We start from the raw sequence: 21,251 nt of genomic DNA, 5'->3' as shown, positions 1-21,251 counted from the left end.
AAATGTGCCCAAAACGTGATATTATGAAGTTATACGCCGTTCTGAGACATGTTTGAACTTTCTATCACTTTTGGTTCCGGTAATTCTGTCGACCATATATGTGATATTCAGATGCCAAATGTCACATTGGAGCATGTTGGAGATAAAAAACAAAATGTGCCCAAAACGTGATATTATGACGTTATACGCCGTTCTGAGACATGTTTGATCTTTCTATCACTTTTGGTTCCGATAATTCTGTTGACCATATTTGTGATATTCAGGCGCCAAATGACATCTTGGAGATAAAAAACAAAATGTGCCCAAAACGTGATATTATGACGTTATACGCCGTTCTGAGACATGGTTGAACTTTCTATCACTTTTGGTTCCGGTAATTCTGTCGACCATATATGTGATATTCAGATGCCAAATGTCACATTGTTGGAGATAAAAAACAAAATGTGCCCAAAACGTGATATTATGACGTTATACGCCGTTCTGAGACATGTTTGAACTTTCTATCACTTTTGGTTCCGGTAATTCTGTCGACCATATATGTGATATTCAGATGCCAAATGTCACATTGGAGCATGTTGGAGATAAAAAACAAAATGTGCCCAAAACGTGATATTATGACGTTATACGCCGTTCTGAGCCATGTTTGAACTTTCTATCACTTTTGGTTCCGGTAATTCTGTTGACCATATTTGTGATATTCAGGCGCCAAATGACATCTTGGAGCATGTTGGAAATAAAAAACAAAATGTGCCCAAAACGTGATATTATGACGTTATACGCCGTTCTGAGACATGTTTGAACTTTCTATCACTTTTGGTTCCGATAATTCTGTTGACCATATTTGTGATATTCAGGGGCCAAATGACATATTGGAACATGTTGGAGATAAAAAACAAAATGTGCCCAAAACGTGATATTATGAAGTTATACGCCGTTCTGAGACATGTTTGAACTTTCTATCACTTTTGGTTCCGGTAATTCTGTCGACCATATATGTGATATTCAGATGCCAAATGTCACATTGGAGCATGTTGGAGATAAAAAACAAAATGTGCCCAAAACGTGATATTATGACGTTATACGCCGTTCTGAGCCATGTTTGAACTTTCTATCACTTTTGGTTCCGGTAATTCTGTTGACCATATTTGTGATATTCAGGCGCCAAATGACATCTTGGAGCATGTTGGAAATAAAAAACAAAATGTGCCCAAAACGTGATATTATGACGTTATACGCCGTTCTGAGACATGTTTGAACTTTCTATCACTTTTGGTTCCGATAATTCTGTTGACCATATTTGTGATATTCAGGGGCCAAATGACATATTGGAGCATGTTGGAGATAAAAAACAAAATGTACCCAAAACGTGATATTATGACGTTATACGCCGTTCTGAGACATGTTTAAACTTTCTATCACTTTTGGTTCCGATAATTCTGTTGACCATATTTGTGATATTCAGGGGCCAAATGACATATTGGAGCATGTTGGAGATAAAAAACAAAATTGCCCAAAACGTTATATTATGACGTTGTACGCCGTTCTGAGCCATGTTTGAACTTTCTATCACTTTTGGTTCCAGTAATTCTGTCGACCATATATGTGATATTCAGATGCCAAATGTCACATTGGAGCATGTTGGAGATAAAAAACAAAATGTGCCCAAAACGTGATATTATGACGTTATACGCCGTTCTGAGCCATGTTTGAACTTTCTATCACTTTTGGTTCCGGTAATTCTGTCGACCATATATGTGATATTCAGATGCCAAATGTCACATTGGAGCATGTTGGAGATAAAAAACAAAATGTGCCCAAAACGTGATATTATGACGTTATACGCCGTTCTGAGCCATGTTTGAACTTTCTATCACTTTTGGTTCCGGTAATTCTGTCGACCATATATGTGATATTCAGATGCCAAATGTCACATTGGAGCATGTTGGAGATAAAAAACAAAATGTGCCTAAAACGTGATATTATGACGTTATACGCCGTTCTGAGACATGTTTGAACTTTCTATCACTTTTGGTTCCGGTAATTCTGTTGACCATATTTGTGATATTCAGGCGCCAAATGACATCTTGGAGCATGTTGGAGATAAAAAACAAAATGTGCCCAAAACGTTATATTATGACGTTATACGCCGTTCTGAGACATGTTTGAACTTTCTATCACTTTTGGTTCCGATAATTCTGTTGACCATATTTGTGATATTCAGGGGCCAAATGACATATTGGAACATGTTGGAGATAAAAAGCAAAATGTGCCCAAAACGTGATATTATGACGTTATACGCCGTTCTGAGACATGTTTAAATTTTCTATCACTTTTGGTTCCGATAATTCTGTTGACCATATTTGTGATATTCAGGGGCCAAATGACATATTGGAGCATGTTGGAGATAAAAAACAAAATGTGCCCAAAACGTGATATTATGACGTTATACGCCGTTCTGAGACATGTTTGAACTTTCTATCACTTTTGGTTCCGGTAATTCTGTCGACCATATATGTGATATTCAGATGCCAAATGTCACATTGGAGCATGTTGGAGATAAAAAACAAAATGTGCCCAAAACGTGATATTATGACGTTATACGCCGTTCTGAGACATGGTTGAACTTTATATCACTTTTGGTTCCGGTAATTCTGTCGACCATATATGTGATATTCAGATGCCAAATGTCAGATTGTTGGAGATAAAAAACAAAATGTGCCCAAAACGTGATATTATGACGTTATACGCCGTTCTGAGACATGTTTGAACTTTCTATCACTTTTGGTTCCGGTATTCTGTCGACCATATATGTGATATTCAGATGCCAAATGTCACATTGGAGCATGTTGGAGATAAAAAACAAAATGTGCCCAAAACGTGATATTATGAAGTTATACGCCGTTCTGAGACATGTTTGAACTTTCTATCACTTTTGGTTCCGGTAATTCTGTCGACCATATATGTGATATTCAGATGCCAAATGTCACATTGGAGCATGTTGGAGATAAAAAACAAAATGTGCCCAAAACGTGATATTATGACGTTATACGCCGTTCTGAGCCATGTTTGAACTTTCTATCACTTTTGGTTCCGGTAATTCTGTTGACCATATTTGTGATATTCAGGCGCCAAATGATATCTTGGAGCATGTTGGAAATAAAAAACAAAATGTGCCCAAAACGTGATATTATGACGTTATACGCCGTTCTGAGACATGTTTGAACTTTCTATCACTTTTGGTTCCGATAATTCTGTTGACCATATTTGTGATATTCAGGGGCCAAATGACATATTGAGTAGTAGATAAAAGCCGATTCTAGAACCTCCTCTCAGAACCTCAGGTCAAGGCCAAGGCCAAGGTCACGTTGAGTGACCATGACCTTGACCTTGCCCTGAGGTTCTGGGAGGAGGTTCCAGAATCGGCTATTGCAAAGGGGGTCGTTGACCAGTAACCTTGACCTAAACAATGACCTTTACTTTGAGCTCACCTCAGGTCAAGATCACGTTTAGTGACCATGACCTTGATCAGTAACCTTGACCTGAACAATGACCTTTACTTTGACCTCAACGGAGACCTTGAAGTCAACCTTAATTGTGACCATGACATTGACCTTGTACGTGACCTGAAATGAAGGTTACACGACGTGAGTTCATTGAAAACCCCACTTCGGAGGAGGTATGCTTTAAATAGCAGATAGAAAATCGTGTTCAACAGTATTGAAGTAAGAGTGTTGTGAACATGTTGACCTGCGACGTGTGTTACAAAGAGTTTACTAGACCAGATAATCTTGTGAGACATCAACGCACAGCATGTATTGGGAAACGTCGAAAGGTGGAAGAGGATCAACAAGGAGATGTTATAGTGTGTGAAATATGTGATGAACACGTAACCAGACAATGTTATTCCTCACATCTGCGCAGCAACAAACATAAACAGAAAGCCTTCGTAATAATAGATGATGGTGTAGAAAAAATAGATTCGATATTTGGAGATAAAATATGTAGTTTTAGAGTGAGCGATCATGAACGGAAGTACGTAGACATGAAGGAATTCAGTAACCGAATTAGAGAAAAAGTTATCAGTTTGATACAGTCCGTGAGGAATGTAAATGGTAGTTTAAAAGTGAATACGGAAATTTTTGGATTGTATTTCATAAATACGAAGGAAGAAGTGGAAATCAAATCATTCAACACAAAAAATAAAATTATAACAGTAGCCGTAGACTTGTACCAAACATACGAGGACTTTATGGACGAGATTATGGTGAAAATGTCGGAATTCCAAGAACGGGACTCAGGTAAGAGTATAAGAATAGAAAAGTAGTAAAATGCGAAACTAAAGGCGTTAATACTGCAGGTTGGACCTTGTTGGAAATATTATATCTTGAAGTGAACTGTAACAAGTTTAATCCTACAAGAGCATCGAGCTACATCGACTTACCGACATCCATAAAAGGGAAGAGAGCGGTAATAAACGTGCAAAATAACGATAATAAGTGCTTTGCTTGGGCACTGATATCCGCGCTGTACCAACCCACAGGTTTACCGCAAAGAATATCATCATACCCAGATTATAGGGAAACAGAATTAAAGTTTGACTGCGTAACATTCCCAGTACCCATCAGAGACATACCAAAATTTGAGGAAGAAAATAACATTTCAATTAACGTCTATGGTATAAATTCTTGGTATAATGGAGAGAAAATGGTAGATGATATTGTAACTGTATGTATATGTAAACAGAAACGGGAGCGTCATGTAAACTTATTAGTAGTCAGCGACAATTTCGGGAATAACCACTATTGTTGGATAAAAAACTTATCTCGACTGATAAATACACAATCATCGACTCATGAACATCAAAGATATATTTGTGAGGGTTGTTTGCAATACTTTTCAACTGAAGACAAGTTGGTACGACATCAGATGGATGACTGTAAAAAAGTGAAAGCAACAGTACCAAGCGAACAAATAAAAGTGAATAAGTTCGGACATCTAGAAAAGGAAAATGTTTTACAATTCGAAGGATTTGAAAAAAAAATGAAAGTTCCGTTTGTGGTGTACGCCGATTTCGAGGCGATTCTGAAACCCTTAACGCCCGAAGAAGGAAAAGTTTACGATGATAATAAACCATATACGGCCCGATGTTTTGAACACGAACCATACGCGTTTGCGTACTACATTAAGTGTGCTTACGATGATAACTTATCGAAATTCCGAATATACCGAGGGCGAAACGCTGCTCTGGAATTTATTATAAGATTGGAGAAGGATGTAATAGAGATCTATAAACAACATTTGAGGCAAACAAAGGATATGATACCGCTAAGCTGTCTGGACCAATTTGTACATGAACTGAGTTCCGTATGTCACATTTGTGATAAACCAATAAACAAAGAAGAGAAAGTGTGTGATCACGATCACTTGACAGGATTGTATAGGGGTCCTGCGCATTCCGTCTGCAATATAAATTATAAATTACCGATGTTTATCCCTGTGTTTTTCCACAACCTGTCGAATTACGATGCCCACATGTTTGTGAAAAGTATTGCCCTAAACAAGGAGGAAGTAGAGGTGATAGCACAAAACAAAGAAAAATATATTTCTTTTTCCAAAAAAATAGTTGTCGGAGAAACAACCGATAACAAGGGAAAGAAACGCAAAGTGTTTATGAAAATAAGATTCGTCGACTCGTTTAGATTTATGGCGAGTTCTTTGGAAAAGTTGGTTTCATATTTGGATGATAAGGATTGTGTGGAAGTGAAAAAAAAATTCAAAGACTCTGAAGAATTTAGATTGATGCGCCAGAAAGGTGTATTTCCATATTCGTTCGTAGATTCGTTTGAAAAGTTGGAGTATAGTAAATTGCCTGATCATACACAGTTTTACGACATATTGAGTTCAAGTAATATTTCAAAGGAACAATACTCTAGAGCACAGACTGTATGGAATAAATTTAAGTGTACAACGTTGGGAGAATACAGTGACCTGTATTTGACGTCAGATGTGTTAATGTTGACTGACGTCTTTGAAAATTTCAGGACAATATCTTTGGAGAATTACAATCTGGATCCTTGCCATTATTATACTGCGCCCGGGTTTGGGTGGGATGCTCTGTTAAAAATGACAGGTGTAAAATTAGAATTGTTATCAGACATTGACATGTTACACTTTTTTAAGAAAGGAATTAGAGGCGGTCTCTGTATGTGTGTAAAACGATCTGCAATAGCAAACAACAAGTTCCTTGACGATTTTAACCCGGAAAAACCATCATCATATATTCTATACTTGGACGCTACCAATTTGTATGGGTATGCAATGAGTTGTAAATTACCAACAGGCGGTTTTCGATGGTTGTCGAACCAAGAAATAGCAGATATAGATGTGGAGTGTTTAGATGATGAACACCTTGGTTATGTCTTTGAAGTGGATTTGGAGTATCCCGAAAGGTTACACAACCAGCATGATGATCTACCGTTTTGTCCCGAAAACATAATCGCTCCCGGATCGAAGCATCCTAAGTTGATTGCGAACTTACAAAATAAATCGAAATACATAATTCACTATGTAAACCTACGTGAATGTGTGAAAAAAGGTCTTAAGCTAACCAAAATACACCGTGCATTGCAATTTCAACAATCGCCGTGGATGAAACCATATATCGATTTTAACTCTGAGAAACGAATGAATGCTACGAATGAATTTGGGAAAAATCATTATAAACAAATGAATAATATCGTGTATGGGAAAACGATGGAAAATGTTGAAAATAGAGTCGATATACGATTAGTGTCACATTGGGAGAATCGTTACAGGAGACCCGGTGCAGAAGCTCTTATCGCAAAGCCGACTTTCAAGTCATCGAAAATTTTCTGCCATAATTTGGCAGCCATTGAAATGCAGAAGGTGGAGGTCAAATATAACAAACCTCTGTATGTAGGGTTTAGCGTACTGGAATTGTCGAAAGCGGTCATTTATAACTTTTTTTATAATTTTTTAAAAGAGAAATATGGTGAAAACGTATTATTGTTATATACAGAAACGGATTCGTTAATTCTCGAAATATTTACTGAGAATGTATACCAGGATATCAAAGAAAATATAGAGATGTTCGATACCTCTAATTACAAGTTAAACAACAGACATAATATTCCTCCAGGGCCGCCGATAGTTGGAAAAATGAAAGATGAGTACCCAAATACGATATTAACATCGTTTTATGGTACAGGAGCTAAAGCTTATTGTATTAACACTTTGGAAGGAGTTGTCAAGCGTGCCAAGGGTGTGAAAAAGTATGTTATCGATAAAAACTTAAGTGTTTCAGAATATAAACGGATTATCGAAGATGGAGGTTCTGTGCGAAAAAAGATGTATGTCTTTCGCTCCTCCTATCACACGATGTATACAGAACTAAAGAATAAAGTGGCGCTCTCTGCACATGACGATAAACGTTACGTGATGGAGGATGGATGTCATACGTTAGCTTGGGGAAACTATCTTATTGAAGATCTACGCAGGGAAGATCTTTTGGACAACTTATTGGAGTTGTTAAACGTAAACATGTATGGCTAGTTAAATTGCGATCAGTTAATTTGTAAAAAAAAAAAAATACTTGCTTGTATCACAAAACTTGTATATAAAGTAGAAAGTAGGTTGTTAAAAAGGTTACTTGAAATAAAATCAACGAAATTAAAAAAAAGTTTTTTATTTTCTTAGTGTAAAAATTATAATACATCCTTTTTTGCAATCCAAGAATTATGAGAGCTATCCATTCCCAACCATTTCACTCGGACTTTATTTCCTTTTCGACGAAGAACTTTTTCAATTAAAAATACATCCGGGTGTTTCACACGTTGTAATTCTTCGTCGTAAAATGCTCCAAGAATGGGTTCTCCTCTACCATCTTTAATAAGGTAAGTCCTGGGATTAGTATTTTGAACTGTCGCTATGGTGAAAATTTCATTGGACCAAGTTGGTTGGTAACCTTTAGCAAAAGCGTGTCTGTACTTGCTAATTCGCACGTGTTCCCCCACATTAAATTTATGGTGGTTGGGGTCGACAACTTTAATGGAATTGTATACAGTATTTAACAGAGCAGATTCATTTCGTCGATTAACAGCTGAAGGTTTCATGTGAATGGTGCGATGTATTGTGTTGTTGTAAGATTTTAGTAATTTGGGTAGTAAGTCTAACCAGCGATAATTTCCTTGCATACTAAATTCTTTCCACATTTTATTTTTTAGGGTTCTATTAAACCGTTCGATAATCGAGCTTTTTAAAGTGGAATAGGTGCTGTAATGATTAATGTTAAGTTGTTCCATTAATTTTTGAAAATCGCTATTGTAAAACTCTTTCCCATTATCGGTTTGTAAGTTGCTCGGAGTAATATTCTTTTTACTATGCAAAATGTCCTTCATAGCTTGAGTAACCTCTTTCCCAGTTTTGGTTTTGAGTGGTAAGGCCCATGCGTATTTTGAAAAAGCGTTGATAACAGTCAGTATATACTTGTAACCTTTATTGACCGACGCATATGGGATCATTTCAACCAAATCAGCTTGATAAAGATCCAATAGTCCGTGAAGCAGAACGCGGCGTCGCCGATAATGTCGTCTCGCAGGTGCATGTAGTTCGTTAACGAGATCTCGCTTAACACTAACCATTACTCTACAACCCCTTCAATCAACAACTCTACAAGAAAAGGTAGTCCTCCTATCGGTGCATTATTTTTACACTTAATGGTATCTCCGCGTTTGAGTTGGACTCCCTGGAGCGACTTAATAACGATATCGTTAACAAGTAACTGAACATGAGCGGACTTTACAACATCTTTTATCATACCTTCGTAGAAAGAATTGATGTAATCCGTAATTCCACTTTTGTTTGTGATTTTATAAAGTTTTGTTTTTGGATCAACATCTCCATCACCACGTAAAGTTAAAATAAATGTTGATGAAGGTTGTAGAACTTCGGATCTTGCTATGTGGTTCTGTATAACATGGTGGTGAACATGCTTACCAAATTTATCGATAGATGTAGAACCATGTTCACCAAAACGGTTTAAAGGCATATTGGCTTCTGAAGCGTCACAGAAACAGAAAAAAGTTTATATACCCTTAACGAATGACTTGCGCTTCCCGTAATTCCTCTATGAGGGATATAATTTCGTTATGATGAGCAGTATGACCTGCTGCTTCGGAAGCAAGTAGTAAACGCAACCGATCAACTAATTCGTTCACGTCGTCCCAGTATTCGTACTCTTTAATTGCAGCAGGTACTAACAACTTATTTAAGTGACCTGATCCAGTTTTAGGTTTTGGCCAATATCGAGCCCAGTACACATTTGGTCTTTGACCCAAGGAAATTGGTTTGATTATGTTCACAAACTTTTCATTTTCATCATCAGTTATGATACTTTTTGAAGCGTCATAATCTCTTTTATGTACATTCGAACGTTGTAAGATATCTTTGTAATTTCTCGCATCTGGTAAAGTAAATTTACCCGGTTTATTTTTGAATAACAACTCGTATAACCCCGGTGTTCCTGTATACGTAAATTCACCCACCAAAATGTTTTTCCCGTCAAACGTTATTGGTTGATTTGCGATATACAATCCATCGGTAAGTGCACGAACACCGTAAGTTTGATCGAACTCGTTATTTACATCTACTGTTAAACCCGTAACATAGGTACGTGGTAAGGGGTCCAGCTGTCCTAAAGCTTCTCGAATAACTGTCTGTTCCATCATTCCCTCCATATTCTCTTTCATGCGCGCCAACTGCTCCCTAGCGTCCCGCTCGTAGACATCTAAAGATGTGTCTGACTCACGAACAGAAACCTCAGGTGTAGTATCTCGACCCTCGAACACCTCTTCGTCGCTGAGAAATTGCGGACTCCGTGCGAGTTCCGGTGAAACATCCATGCTAGCTCCCGGTTTAATGGGTGTTGACGTAACTCTACGTTTAGGTTTCACTCTAGGAGTTTCCAGTTTAAGTCCTTTAGAAGGTTTCTGCAAGTCAGCCAGTAAGGCTGAGATATCTGGTGACTGCTCCTTTTTCGGGGTAACTAAATCACGTTTTATCCCGAATTTATTGTCGAGCGCTAATAAATTGACAGTTTGTAATTTTTTGGAAATATCTGTCAGAGGTTCTTTCAGTGGAGCGAGTTGAGCTTCGGCAATGGACTGCTTCTGTTTTATATCTCCTTTCAAAGTGCGTATTTTATGTTTAACATCTTCTCGCGCAGCTATTAACTGTTGTGCAACATTACGATTCATAGTTCAACGTGATAGTGTAATGATCGCACAGAGACTGAGCATGCAGTCGTAAAGTCAATGGTTTTACAGTATAATGTACTCATCGAAACCTTTCCGATAGCGTCCGTTATTTTTATCGCAATCTAAATCAATAACTAATATACCGTGCGGTGTATCCCAACAAGTTCGACAAATTCTGACAAAATCATCCCACGTAATGTCCCCTAGCAAATGATCGTTGTAAATATGTTTCAAGTTAGTGAGATCTTGTTTAAATAAAACTAAAAGGTTGCAATTGTCACGTAAAAGCTGCTTGGAAATGGCGCTATAACTTTGAGCGAGTAAAAAAGTATCAACGTTTCTATGACGACCGTATGAAAAATATTCCTTGATAATCTGTTGCTCTGTAGGAGCAATATCATCAAAAATAATAATTGAATATTCTTTCACCTTTGACGGTGGTAGAAATCGTCCGACATCTGAGTATTCATAATAGCCGCAAGAGCGGATAGGTTTAAGTAATTGTCGTAGAAATTCGTATTTGATTTGGTAGAGTGAATTAGAGCACAAATATACATTCAAAAAGCGCAACCCGTTGAGAGCTGTCAATAAAGTTAACATTACGTTTGTTTTTCCGGCACCCGAAGAACCAATTATCAAACCACGTTTACATTCCCCACCAAATAATTCGCTATGTCGTTTAAATTTATTTGCAGCGAAGTCGTTATGAAGATTACAGATTGGTAGTGTTAAAGGTTGGCTAACAAACTTAACGTCTTCAACCATGCTGACGGGTGATACTTGAACGGGAGATTAACAAGAAATGAAGTCGTAGTAGAAAACAATGTTTATTTTATCATAAAATGTAGCATACAAAAAATTTCAGCAGATTATTTATTATCATTGTTTCAAAATAATGGTTTACAACACTTTAACTATATAAACTGTTAACATTGAGTTTGAAAGTTATTTAAAGCGTGCGTAATATTACACAATATTTATTTTACAATAAGACGTGGTATACATAAATTTACAAAATTATTTATTATCATGATTTCAAAAGTATCTGTATGGTTGATGTAGTAGAACCACCAGTGGGTTATTCACATACAGATGTTATGTGATTAAACAAAATAAAGCAGTGTAAGTCACAGTACAATTTACACTACTTAGTATTAAATTAACAATAAGTAGATACGGTAAATATTCAAATAAGTAATTAATAATACATATTAACAAAAGCATGGGAGCGGTAACAATAAGTAGATACGGTAAATATTCAAATAAATAATTAATAATACATATAAACAAAAGCATGGGAGCGGAAAAGGTGAAAAGGAAGCGAACTTGTTGTCATATCATCAATTCGAACGATTTTCAGTATCATACAAGGATGGTGTACAAATTTGAAAAAACCACCTACAACATATTAGTTGCTGAGACATCCCTCCGACAATTCCTCAGTACTTTGATCCTCCTCAAGTTGTGGTTTAAAACAGACTCGAAACAAAGACACACGACAACACATCGCACACCAATATTTTTTATTTAAAATAATAGTCTGCAATCGTTCAGAAGATGCATACTTTATTTTCGAGCGCAATTTCACACGACAATCCAGTTGTAAAACGTTCGTTATACTAATATGGTGTAGGCGGCGTCGACAACGATAGCAAAGGTTGCCCAAATGTGATTCATAAAAAACATACCTTGCTTGATACTGAAGACCCACTCCGAAAGTTGAACTCCAATCAACCGGAGAACCGTGGAACAACTTATGTACGGTGCCTTGCGACATTTTCTTTCCAAAGCGTTCCACGGTGGGGAAGCAAACCTCCCCAAGATTGATTCGATCGCCCTTTCGGGATATTCGACGCCAGAAGCATATGTCCCAGCTGTACATTACGTTTAGTAGTAGAGTCTTTGGTAAAACATCTACTAACCGCAACGTACGGTCTTTACGGGAAATCGTCGAATTAACGCTCTCCATAGCCAACTCCTGCAACGTTAACACTGCAAGAGACAAAAAAACTGAACGAGCTTCAAAAAAAAAACGCTATTAACCGTTGTCAGGCAGCAGCCTGAGAAGGGACTTATACAGGTTAATTTTGGTGTTGTACATGTTAAGGATGTTTGAAGAAGCAGCAAAGCAGACGGTGGGATTCTGGTTTACTGCATTCAACGCGTTCACGAAGTGGCGCTTATGATGTTCCAAAGTCGTCACTTTGGTTTGCAATTGAGGTTTCAAGCCCAAGATGAAAAAATCCTCTTGGGACAAAAGACTGCTTGCCAAGTTGGTTGTTGAATGCAGAAACGCATCAACCCATGGGTCGGGATGTGCGGTATTTACAGCTGGAAGATTTTGCCTCTGCGGGATAGTAGGGATAGGTAAAGGTGGTGGGAACACCACATTTTGTGGTGGGATAGTTGTGATAGTTGGCGGGCTGTCACGGATGTCGATGGTCACCTCTGGTGGAGATGTAACCACCGTTGCAGGTCTGGTTACTGTAGCGAGTGTAGGTACTATTCGTGTGTTACGGGGAGGTTTGGCTAATGCGTTGCGCAGCAATCTACAGGAGTCTTGTGAAGCAGGAGAAGGGTTTGGGCGGGTAGTTTGTTTCACGCAACCCCTTGACAACAAGTTGACGCGTTTTTTTATACGGCGGGATGTGTACCGTATGGGTCCACTCGAGAAGACAGGCGAAACACATATCCTATCGGAGGGTTGGGATACGTCTTCCGTCGCTGGTACAGACGGTGCCGCAAGCACCTGGTTTTCAGCAGGTGCTTGACTTGTGACATCCGTATGTACAATATCTGGAAGTGGTTGTACCACGTCGGCCTGATTGGTAGCAGGTTCAGGTGGCACAACAACTTCCTGATATGTTCCTTCTTCTCGTATCTCCATACTGATGCGAGTTAAGCCGTAGGACGACAAGGTTGGACTGGTGGTAACAATCGCACCATTGTCGTTCCCTGGCTGTGACCGGAGCTCATTCATTATTTGCTCGTACAGTGGTGGGTCTGTAGTGAAATCCTGCATGGTACGACTCAAACCGTCAAAGTTGCCGCTGCAATATAATGGTAACGACGGTAGGCTTGACTCAACAACATTCGTACTGTCGTTATTGCGTGGCAGCACGGCAACCAGTGGGTCGGTCATACCATCGGTATTATCGCTTGCACGAGCGTGGCTGTTACCAATTAAGTGAAGCATAATGGGAAAGACTTCAAGGAATCAAAAGGGTTACAAAAAATTTGGATTATTTTATTAAAATTATACGTTCGCTCACGTCTGACAAGTTTGCAATCCGCTGAAGAACCACTTTTCTCAGCGTATAACAATTAATGTCTGAAATCATCACAAACATACATGAAGAAAACCGATAAAAATTGTATTGATGTAACTTACTTTTCAAATGGTTTTCTATCACGTCTGACAGGTTTGCAATGCGCTGAAGAACCACTTTTCTCAGCGTATAACAATTAATACCTGAAATCATCACAAACATACATGAAGAAAACCGATAAAAATTGTATTGATGTAACTTACTTTTCAAATGGTTTTCTAGCAGAAGGCGATTTCTTCGTGGTCGGAAAAACACAGTTTTTAACAAAATCTGTTATTATTGTAAACACACTTTTTAAGGAATTATCGTCTTTTGTACACTACTATATCACTCAGCGACTGCTGTACACGGAGTGAGGAGTAACCCACTTTCCACTACCTTTAAGTACGGGTTAGTGAACAGGTATTTGTCCGGTCAACTGTCTGGGAATGCGAGGTCGTTTAGGTCTTCTCCTTGTTATCGCCTGTGACTGAAGGGGAGGTCATACTGTCTGGGAATGCGAGGTTGTCCAGGTTTTCTCCTTGTTATCGCCTGTGGCACAAGGGGAGGTCATACTGTCTGAGAATGCGAGGTCGTTCGGACCTTATCTTCGCCCGTGACTCAAGGGGGGTTACAATCCCCCCTCCCCCCTCCCCCTCCCCTCCCCCTCCCCTGCCCCACCCCTGCCCCACCCCCCCGCGCGGGCGGTCGCGCGAAGCGCGGTACGGAGCGGAGCGAAGCGGAGCGTAGTTGAGCCCGCGCGGGGGGGTGGGGCAGGGGTGGGGCAGGGGAGGGGGAGGGGAGGGGGAGGGGGGAGGGGGAGGGGGGAGGGCGAAGGGGAGGTGAAGAGGTTTCTTTAAATAAAACTCATCAATATGGATAAAAAAATAACATTTATTTCTTTTCTAACGTACATTTAATACAATGCATTTTAGGTGGTGGTGGTCCATCGAAATGAGTTTCCGCACAATCATTATTATAATGTTCAAGACACGGTAACTTCATTTGTAACATTTTCGATTGCTGGTAGGCGAACGGTAGTTGGGTCCAAATTCTTCGTAATTCCATAGATGGTACTTTATCGAAATAATACTGTGTTGGTAAATATTTTAAATCACGAGCTGGAATGTTCGCAAATGAGGCATCTTGTTCATATTTTTTCATTACGCTGTACACTTTCTTGGCAGATGTAAGTGGCCAACACCCAAACACAGTGAACACTTGTTCCATCGCAACCAGCTCTTAACTATCCCCCATTACGACTTGTCTCTGCTTTATAGTTACCGACTGTCTTTCGCATCCTTGTTTTGCACCCCCTCTTCGACAACTTCTTGTAAGTGGCGTACATTGGAAAGAGCGCACATACTTCTTCGTCGCGAGTGAAAAGCACAGCTCGGTATACCCATCTCAAGTTTATAGATACTACCTTCCAACGCAAATATCGGCGCGGAAATAATATGTCTTAAAAATTTAATTTTTTCAGGTCCTTTAACATACACTTTCTTGACATTCCGACACAGATATTTGACTATGGCGTCGAATTCCATTGGATGGATAAAACCAACTTTCCAGTCGATGCAATGATGATGTGTCATTAACCAGTTTGCAGTATTCCTATATTTAGATGGTAATGAAGCTATACTGCTACTCGGTTGAAAAACGTGGTGGGTTATGCATTTGTTACTATCACATGATGCTAATTCTTTAGGTACGAACTGATCTTCGTTGACCATGAAACCTTGTATATCGAGAATTATGTATTGAGTTTTATTTGAATACATCTTGCTTCCGTACATCAACACGATTATCCATACTATGCAGCCGTAGAAATCTGTCGCACAACTTATACTCTACGACTTTTTTTTGTTTACGCTGAATATAGAAGTCTCACATTTCGGATGATGAGCTACGGGTGCGATGCGGCTCAGGATCCGATCCAACTACACACTACCAACCCTTCTTTCCCCATACTCAAGTCATTTGTTTGACGATTTTTGTTAGTGGAGAATATTGAAACGCCTTATCATGTAAAACTAAACAGTATGCTGTGGTACCATCAGGAATCGGATTTTTTGTCGTAAATTCTATCCGTATTTCTACCCCACTTTTGTGTAGCGCTTCTGCTTGATATGTACAATCAATTCCAATCAGTGGGTAATTTTCAATAAATTGTTTCGGAGTGAGTAATGGTTCTCCTTCCTTCCCATAGTAGGACTTTTGAAAGCGTGTATACATGTCATATAACACTGCGACACGATTACTATCAAAGTCCACGTTCAGATTATCGTATGGGTAGCGTTCACCGTTTAGGAATACCGTCAAATTGGTGAGTTTTACATTATCAAAGGTTGCCATGTTCGCCAACTGTTTTCCTTTCTTCTTTGTTTGAAACCCAATTATTATAAATCTAGGTGTTTCCAACTGCGGAGCTGTTTTCACAGCCCATGAATGCTTTGTTGTTTGAGGTAAAGAAGGATATTCATGTACTTCCCAACTGCGAAAAGGTATTTGCAGATCAATATTTCGTCCTGCTATTTTTGTTAGAGCTAATTGTTCTCGTAAGCCTACGGCTAGATGGGGCATTCTCCACACAACTTTATCGATTTTTAACTGTAACGGTTCTTCTACCGTATTCACAAGCACATCATTATCATCATTATTACGAATTAACACTAGCTCTTGTCTCACATTCATCACAATTGTTTTAAAATCTTCAGCAAACCCTATTAATGTCTTTAGCGGTACACTCAATCCAAAATTTCCATTTTTATCCATTATTGCATCCGTTACAGGGGATGTTGGGACCACTTGACCTAGCAGATCCTCGCCCATGTTCCAACCTGCGTTCGCCAACTTTATTATATCGTGAGGGGTATACGAAAAGTATCCTTTCATACATGATGTTAACCCCACGTTTCTCACTCCATCTATTTGAACACCATTTATAAGATAGCGAATATCACTGAACATAAACGCTACAGGATTATTTATCAATTTTGCAGTTGCACTAGCATCTTTTGTTGCTTTACCACTCGCATCCAGTTTACGTACGCTCCCTTCCACATACAAAAAACTTTCATGAGGCAATGTGTAATTGTCTATTTCGGGTATGCCTATACGAATTTCATCATTGTTACCGAAGCTAGTAGAACCAAACGGTTGATGGGAATGATATTCGTAACTTACAATCGAGTTATCTACTTTTATTTTCTCCGTGACGTTTAAGGACTCCATTTATAGTAGTTGAAAACCTAAGTTGCTTAAATACTGACGATTGACGCGTGTTAACTGGGTAGTTGATTTTCGCTTACTGTTAGGTTTTACATCCTTTCGTACCGTTTTATACATTACTCTATCACCCAGATTTTCCTGTGCTTTTCTTCGAACGTCGTACACTATACCCATATTAAATACCCTACTACTCACACCGATTTCAAGTGCACTCTCACGGTCACTTCTTCGTCTCTGAAGTTTACCAACTGACCGTCCTGATCAAGTATGCGTACTATTAATGTACTAATCACGTTCGTTGTAACAGGTAAGTAAATCGGTTGTTGCGGAGCTTCTATTATTTTAAAACCAGCCGGTACGTTCGGGAAGAAATGATACAACACGTGCATGGGTTGTCCATTCGTATACGATCCGGAGCTCAAATTACAATAAATTTGTAATGCATTCGTTTTATTTATATTCACGATATGATCCGATTCTGTTATCGTGTTTTTAGGTATAACTTTAGGGTTAAAACCAAGTAAGGAACCGATTGAATTATCGCTAGCAAAATTTATTCGCCGGTTTGTTTTTATCTCAGCACGTTGCGTATTATTATTACCTCTTATGCGTATCTGTGTACCCGGTGTAGTCACGCTGAGAATATTCCTCGCTGTTAATGTTTTTTTAACGTATTCGTTAATATCGTTAATATCGTATGTTCCTAGCGGTATTTCAATATTCTCTGTAAAATTTCCCATATGATCTTCATATTGTAAAATATTGTTTGTTGAATCGATATTAGGTAACGTATTGAACGTTTCGAAATTTAAAAGAGCTAACTCGTATGTACCGAGTTCATTCAAATAAATCGGTGGGTTAAAGTTACAAGACAACTCCGACCCCCTTCCGGTGAGCGTAAATGTATAACTTGTATGTATTGTATCTTGTTCCATTGTTGTTCTCAAGACTAATCTTACACGGATACTTCCTTGGTATTTAAACTATCTAAGAAATGCAGACACAATTGTCCACAATTTGTTTGATCTTCTTTTTGATATCGTCGATAATTATACCTCACAATATTTCTCCCCCCATCCGATATAAAATACTTCTCCACTTCAATCGGTGGTCGTAAATCTCCATAACTGTCAAAGTAGTTAACATTTACACCATCCTTGTTGTAAGCTGTCCAGTGAGTACCGGGACCCGTACGATTATCAAGATTTATTATCCCACTCTCTCGTTTTCGGATTTTCTTCGGTAAATTGTTTCTCATGTACACCCCACGAAAGTTTAACAGATCAAGCGCTCGTGCATATCGCCTTAACTCTACATCCGTTAAAGAATGTTGGGGTATTTTTATTAGTTTTTTGCTACAGTTTTATAACCACAACCCTTTTTATATGGATTAATAAACATTCCTGTACCAATTTTGTTCGCCCTCTTGGGGCGTTTTAGTCGCTTTGATTTTCGTGATACCGTTTTCATGACTAGTCCGCAACCTTGCTTATATGGTTTAATATACAAACCGCTGCCGATCGCTTTTGGTTCCATAGCCCGATTGTGACGTTGGGCTTCTTGTAACTGCTCCCTTGCTATTTTTGCTTCGTTTACGGTTTTTGCAATAGCTGCTGCACCTCCGCCTAAAGAACCGAGAGCACCCAAAGCTGCAAGTATTAAGGGTAAAAAACCTCCCGTCTTGGGAATCTTGATTATTTTTCCGCGCGGTTTAAGTATTCTACCTTGATAAGGTTTCAACAGATTGTAACCCACTTGTACATCTCCCTTTGTATTCGTACTGTTGGTCTGTGCAATCGCTCGCCGCACTAAGTTCATTGCCTGCGTAAACGACAACTTACCGCCACGTTTCAACTTCTGACGAGTTGTCCCTCTACGTCTTAGGGCACGAATTTGCATTCCCATACCCATTATTGTTTTTCCTTTCATTATCGTTGACACTAACGCCGACGATAGTCGCTCTCCTAAGCTTGCGTCTTTACTTCTCAACCGCTCTTTCGCCGTCTTATACAACTCTTTATCGGCTATGTGTCGCTCAGCTAAATTCGATGTCGCTGCGTAGGCAATATCATGCGTTTTACAGGCGTCGTCTAATTTATTCACTCCCTGATCTCCACGAACTAATCTCTTTACCAATTTGGTTCCCGGACCGCAATAATTATAACCTGGCAAATGTAGTTCTATCGGAAGCTTATTGATTAATGTATTCACAATACCTCGACCAGACCGTTTGCTTGATCGATGCATACTGTTTCACTGTCCTAACATTCATACCATTATATTTAATAGCTTTCGCACATTATTCGGTGAATATTGGATGGTTAATAATACGCTCACATTTGAAAAAAAATTTTATTTATTTTAAGTCATTACATATTTAAATCTTTCATGAAAAATCTTATTTCTAAATTCGCTGCTTAAGTACAGGTGTAACATATCATTTACATAACTTATTCTATTCTTAAATCTAAGACGATCTAAATACATTTCCTCCCAATTACACTTTCGTGATTGTCTATACGCATAAGTCCATGCATACATTCTATGCATCTCATTTTTACTCTCATCAATCCGCACCTTACCCATGTCTTTATTGATTGTGAAATAATTTAAACAAATCTACATCCAACAAGATTTTATCGAAATTGTACAACATCACTTCCTTACTTATACATATTTGTTCAGAACACGATTCATTGAGCATCGTTAACATATTACGTTTCACATCTCCATCCCGTGCAGCTAACGCGTTTATAACACTATCATAATATGCTTTGTAATTCACAGTTCTCAATAATTTCAGTCGAGTTGCTACTAAATCTGCTACGTTCCAAAGCTCATGCAACGATTCATATGCAATATATACATATTCTCCACCCCTCTCCAACTTTAAAATCTTGCAAACGTTTTCCATCCAATCGCACGATATACTGACACCACACAACACTATCTGCGACGGAGACTGATTAGCAAAACTGTTTGTGATTGTTGACTTATACATAATAATGTTGTGCCAATCGTTTTCCGTTAATGTTAAACATTGACCTTTTCCCATTAACCTTACCACTGGTTCAAAATGTAAGTCAGCACTTAATCCTATTGCCACACATTTCGTGCGGCTCTTATTTAGTGCATACACTGTTTCCGAAAATAGAGGACCTCTACTTGCTCTTACTGTACTGTCCGACATGTTGGTTAAGCTCTCCATGTTATCTATTCTCGAAACTACTTCATTATTACCGTTAACACTTTGCGTCATAATAAAAGGGCTTAAGTCTGCAAACGAATCTTTTCCATCAGCGACCGCTTGCATATTGTTACCACACTCTATAACTGTATTAAACTTTTCTTGTTTTAACACCTCTTCAGATGCCACGGGTGTCAACGAGGGTTTTATCACCTTTGGACTTATGCTCGCTTTTTTGGATACCGCCTGTTGAACCTCGAGACTTCTCTTCGGTGCTTTTATATATTGTTGTCTGGAACCCACTAAGTATATATAACATTAATACTTCTGCTGTAAGACAAGTGTTTATGGACTTACTTGTTCTGCGTTGTTATGTCACCACTACGTCGGTTGATTTCAATGAAACTAATCTTTTATGAACCTGACTTGCTATTTATGCACATCATTTTAGGTGGGGACGTCACGGTCACAATTAAGGTTGACTTCAAGTTCTCCGTTGAGGTCAAAGTAAAGGTCATTGTTCAGGTCAAGGTTACTGATCAATGTCATAGTCACTCAACGTGATCTTGACCTGAGGTGAGCTCAAAGTAAATCCAACCCGGTCATGCTCCACTCCTCCGGGAGCACCCGAGAAGAGTCATCACTCGACTTGAGTACACCAAAAAAAAAAACATCATGAACTGCTAACTCGGGGGCGTCGAGTTGACACCATAAATAATACGTTAAAAAGATATGCAATTGTTTATCATTTATTAAAGACGAGTTCAATAAATTAAATGAAATTTAATTCGGTTGTTTTTCTTTTCCATTTTATATATTAGGATTAGGAATGTGATACATTTAAATTGAATAAAAAAAAGTCAGTACAATAAAAATTTATTTATTTAAATTTTAAATTTTAACACTAATCTAAATCCATTTTTAAAAATTTTAAAATTAATTTAACATTTTCAATTGCACAACTGCTTTCCGATTTATAATGATATGCGCAAGAATTTTGACTCAACGAAAGCAAAGGGCAATACATATTATCTTGTAAATTAATAATCACTGGCTTTACCGATGATAATAGGTCTCTCAATACCTTTTCTTTTTGAGATCCCTTTACAAACACCACCTCCACTCCGCATGTATGCTGTTCCAGAATGTCTTTCAGTTGATTATAGGGCACATATCCATTCTCGTAATGCAAATGGTGTAAGTTATTCTCCTCCCAACGCACTTGTCGACATTCTCGCTTATTGAGTCTTT

The 21,251-nt window shown here is 38.4% G+C and overlaps 3 protein-coding genes across 5 annotated transcripts; 1 reads left to right on the top strand and 2 right to left on the bottom strand.

Moving 5' to 3' along the window:
* Positions 1-3,310: 3,310 nt before the first annotated feature.
* On the top strand, positions 3,311-7,572 carry LOC139429453 (uncharacterized). The gene is made up of 2 exons (XM_071195215.1): positions 3,311-4,298; positions 4,358-7,572. The coding sequence occupies exons 1-2, from the start codon at positions 3,740-3,742 to the stop codon at positions 7,570-7,572; spliced, it is 3,774 nt and encodes a 1,257-aa protein (XP_071051316.1). The 5' UTR covers positions 3,311-3,739.
* A 3,510-nt stretch (positions 7,573-11,082) lies between these two features.
* Positions 11,083-14,209, bottom strand: LOC139429373 (uncharacterized). 3 transcript variants are annotated; one of them, XM_071195073.1, is made up of 3 exons: positions 13,807-14,209; positions 13,666-13,746; positions 11,083-13,605 (listed from the first exon to the last, which is right to left on the bottom strand). In XM_071195073.1, the coding sequence occupies exon 3, from the start codon at positions 13,468-13,470 to the stop codon at positions 12,313-12,315; it is 1,158 nt and encodes a 385-aa protein (XP_071051174.1). In that variant the 5' UTR covers positions 13,471-13,605; positions 13,666-13,746; positions 13,807-14,209; the 3' UTR covers positions 11,083-12,312. The 3 variants fall into 3 exon arrangements, with proteins under 3 accessions (XP_071051174.1, XP_071051173.1, XP_071051175.1); XM_071195072.1 differs by having other exon boundaries at positions 11,083-13,746; XM_071195074.1 differs by lacking the exon at positions 13,666-13,746.
* A 1,344-nt stretch (positions 14,210-15,553) lies between these two features.
* On the bottom strand, positions 15,554-16,816 carry LOC139429452 (uncharacterized). The gene has a single exon (XM_071195214.1). The coding sequence runs from the start codon at positions 16,814-16,816 to the stop codon at positions 15,554-15,556; it is 1,263 nt and encodes a 420-aa protein (XP_071051315.1).
* Positions 16,817-21,251: the final 4,435 nt, after the last annotated feature.

This window comes from Onthophagus taurus, chromosome 3, assembly GCF_036711975.1.
Source record: "Onthophagus taurus isolate NC chromosome 3, IU_Otau_3.0, whole genome shotgun sequence".
Taxonomy (NCBI): domain Eukaryota; kingdom Metazoa; phylum Arthropoda; class Insecta; order Coleoptera; family Scarabaeidae; genus Onthophagus; species Onthophagus taurus.
Note: the sequence above shows the minus strand (reverse complement) of the source record. Positions and strands in the feature narration are given on the sequence as shown.

What these genes read in the sequence shown, in the direction of transcription:
- LOC139429453 (XM_071195215.1), top strand. Translation starts at nt 3,740, where the DNA reads ATGTTGACCTGCGACGTGTGTTACAAAGAGTTTACTAGACCAGATAAT. An exon ending in ATTCCAAGAACGGGACTCAG is followed by an intron (nt 4,299 to 4,357) that starts GTAAGAGTATAA and finishes TTAATACTGCAG; the next exon opens with GTTGGACCTTGTTGGAAATA.
- LOC139429373 (XM_071195072.1), bottom strand. Translation starts at nt 13,470, where the DNA reads ATGCTTCACTTAATTGGTAACAGCCACGCTCGTGCAAGCGATAATACC.
- LOC139429452 (XM_071195214.1), bottom strand. Translation starts at nt 16,816, where the DNA reads ATGGAGTCCTTAAACGTCACGGAGAAAATAAAAGTAGATAACTCGATT.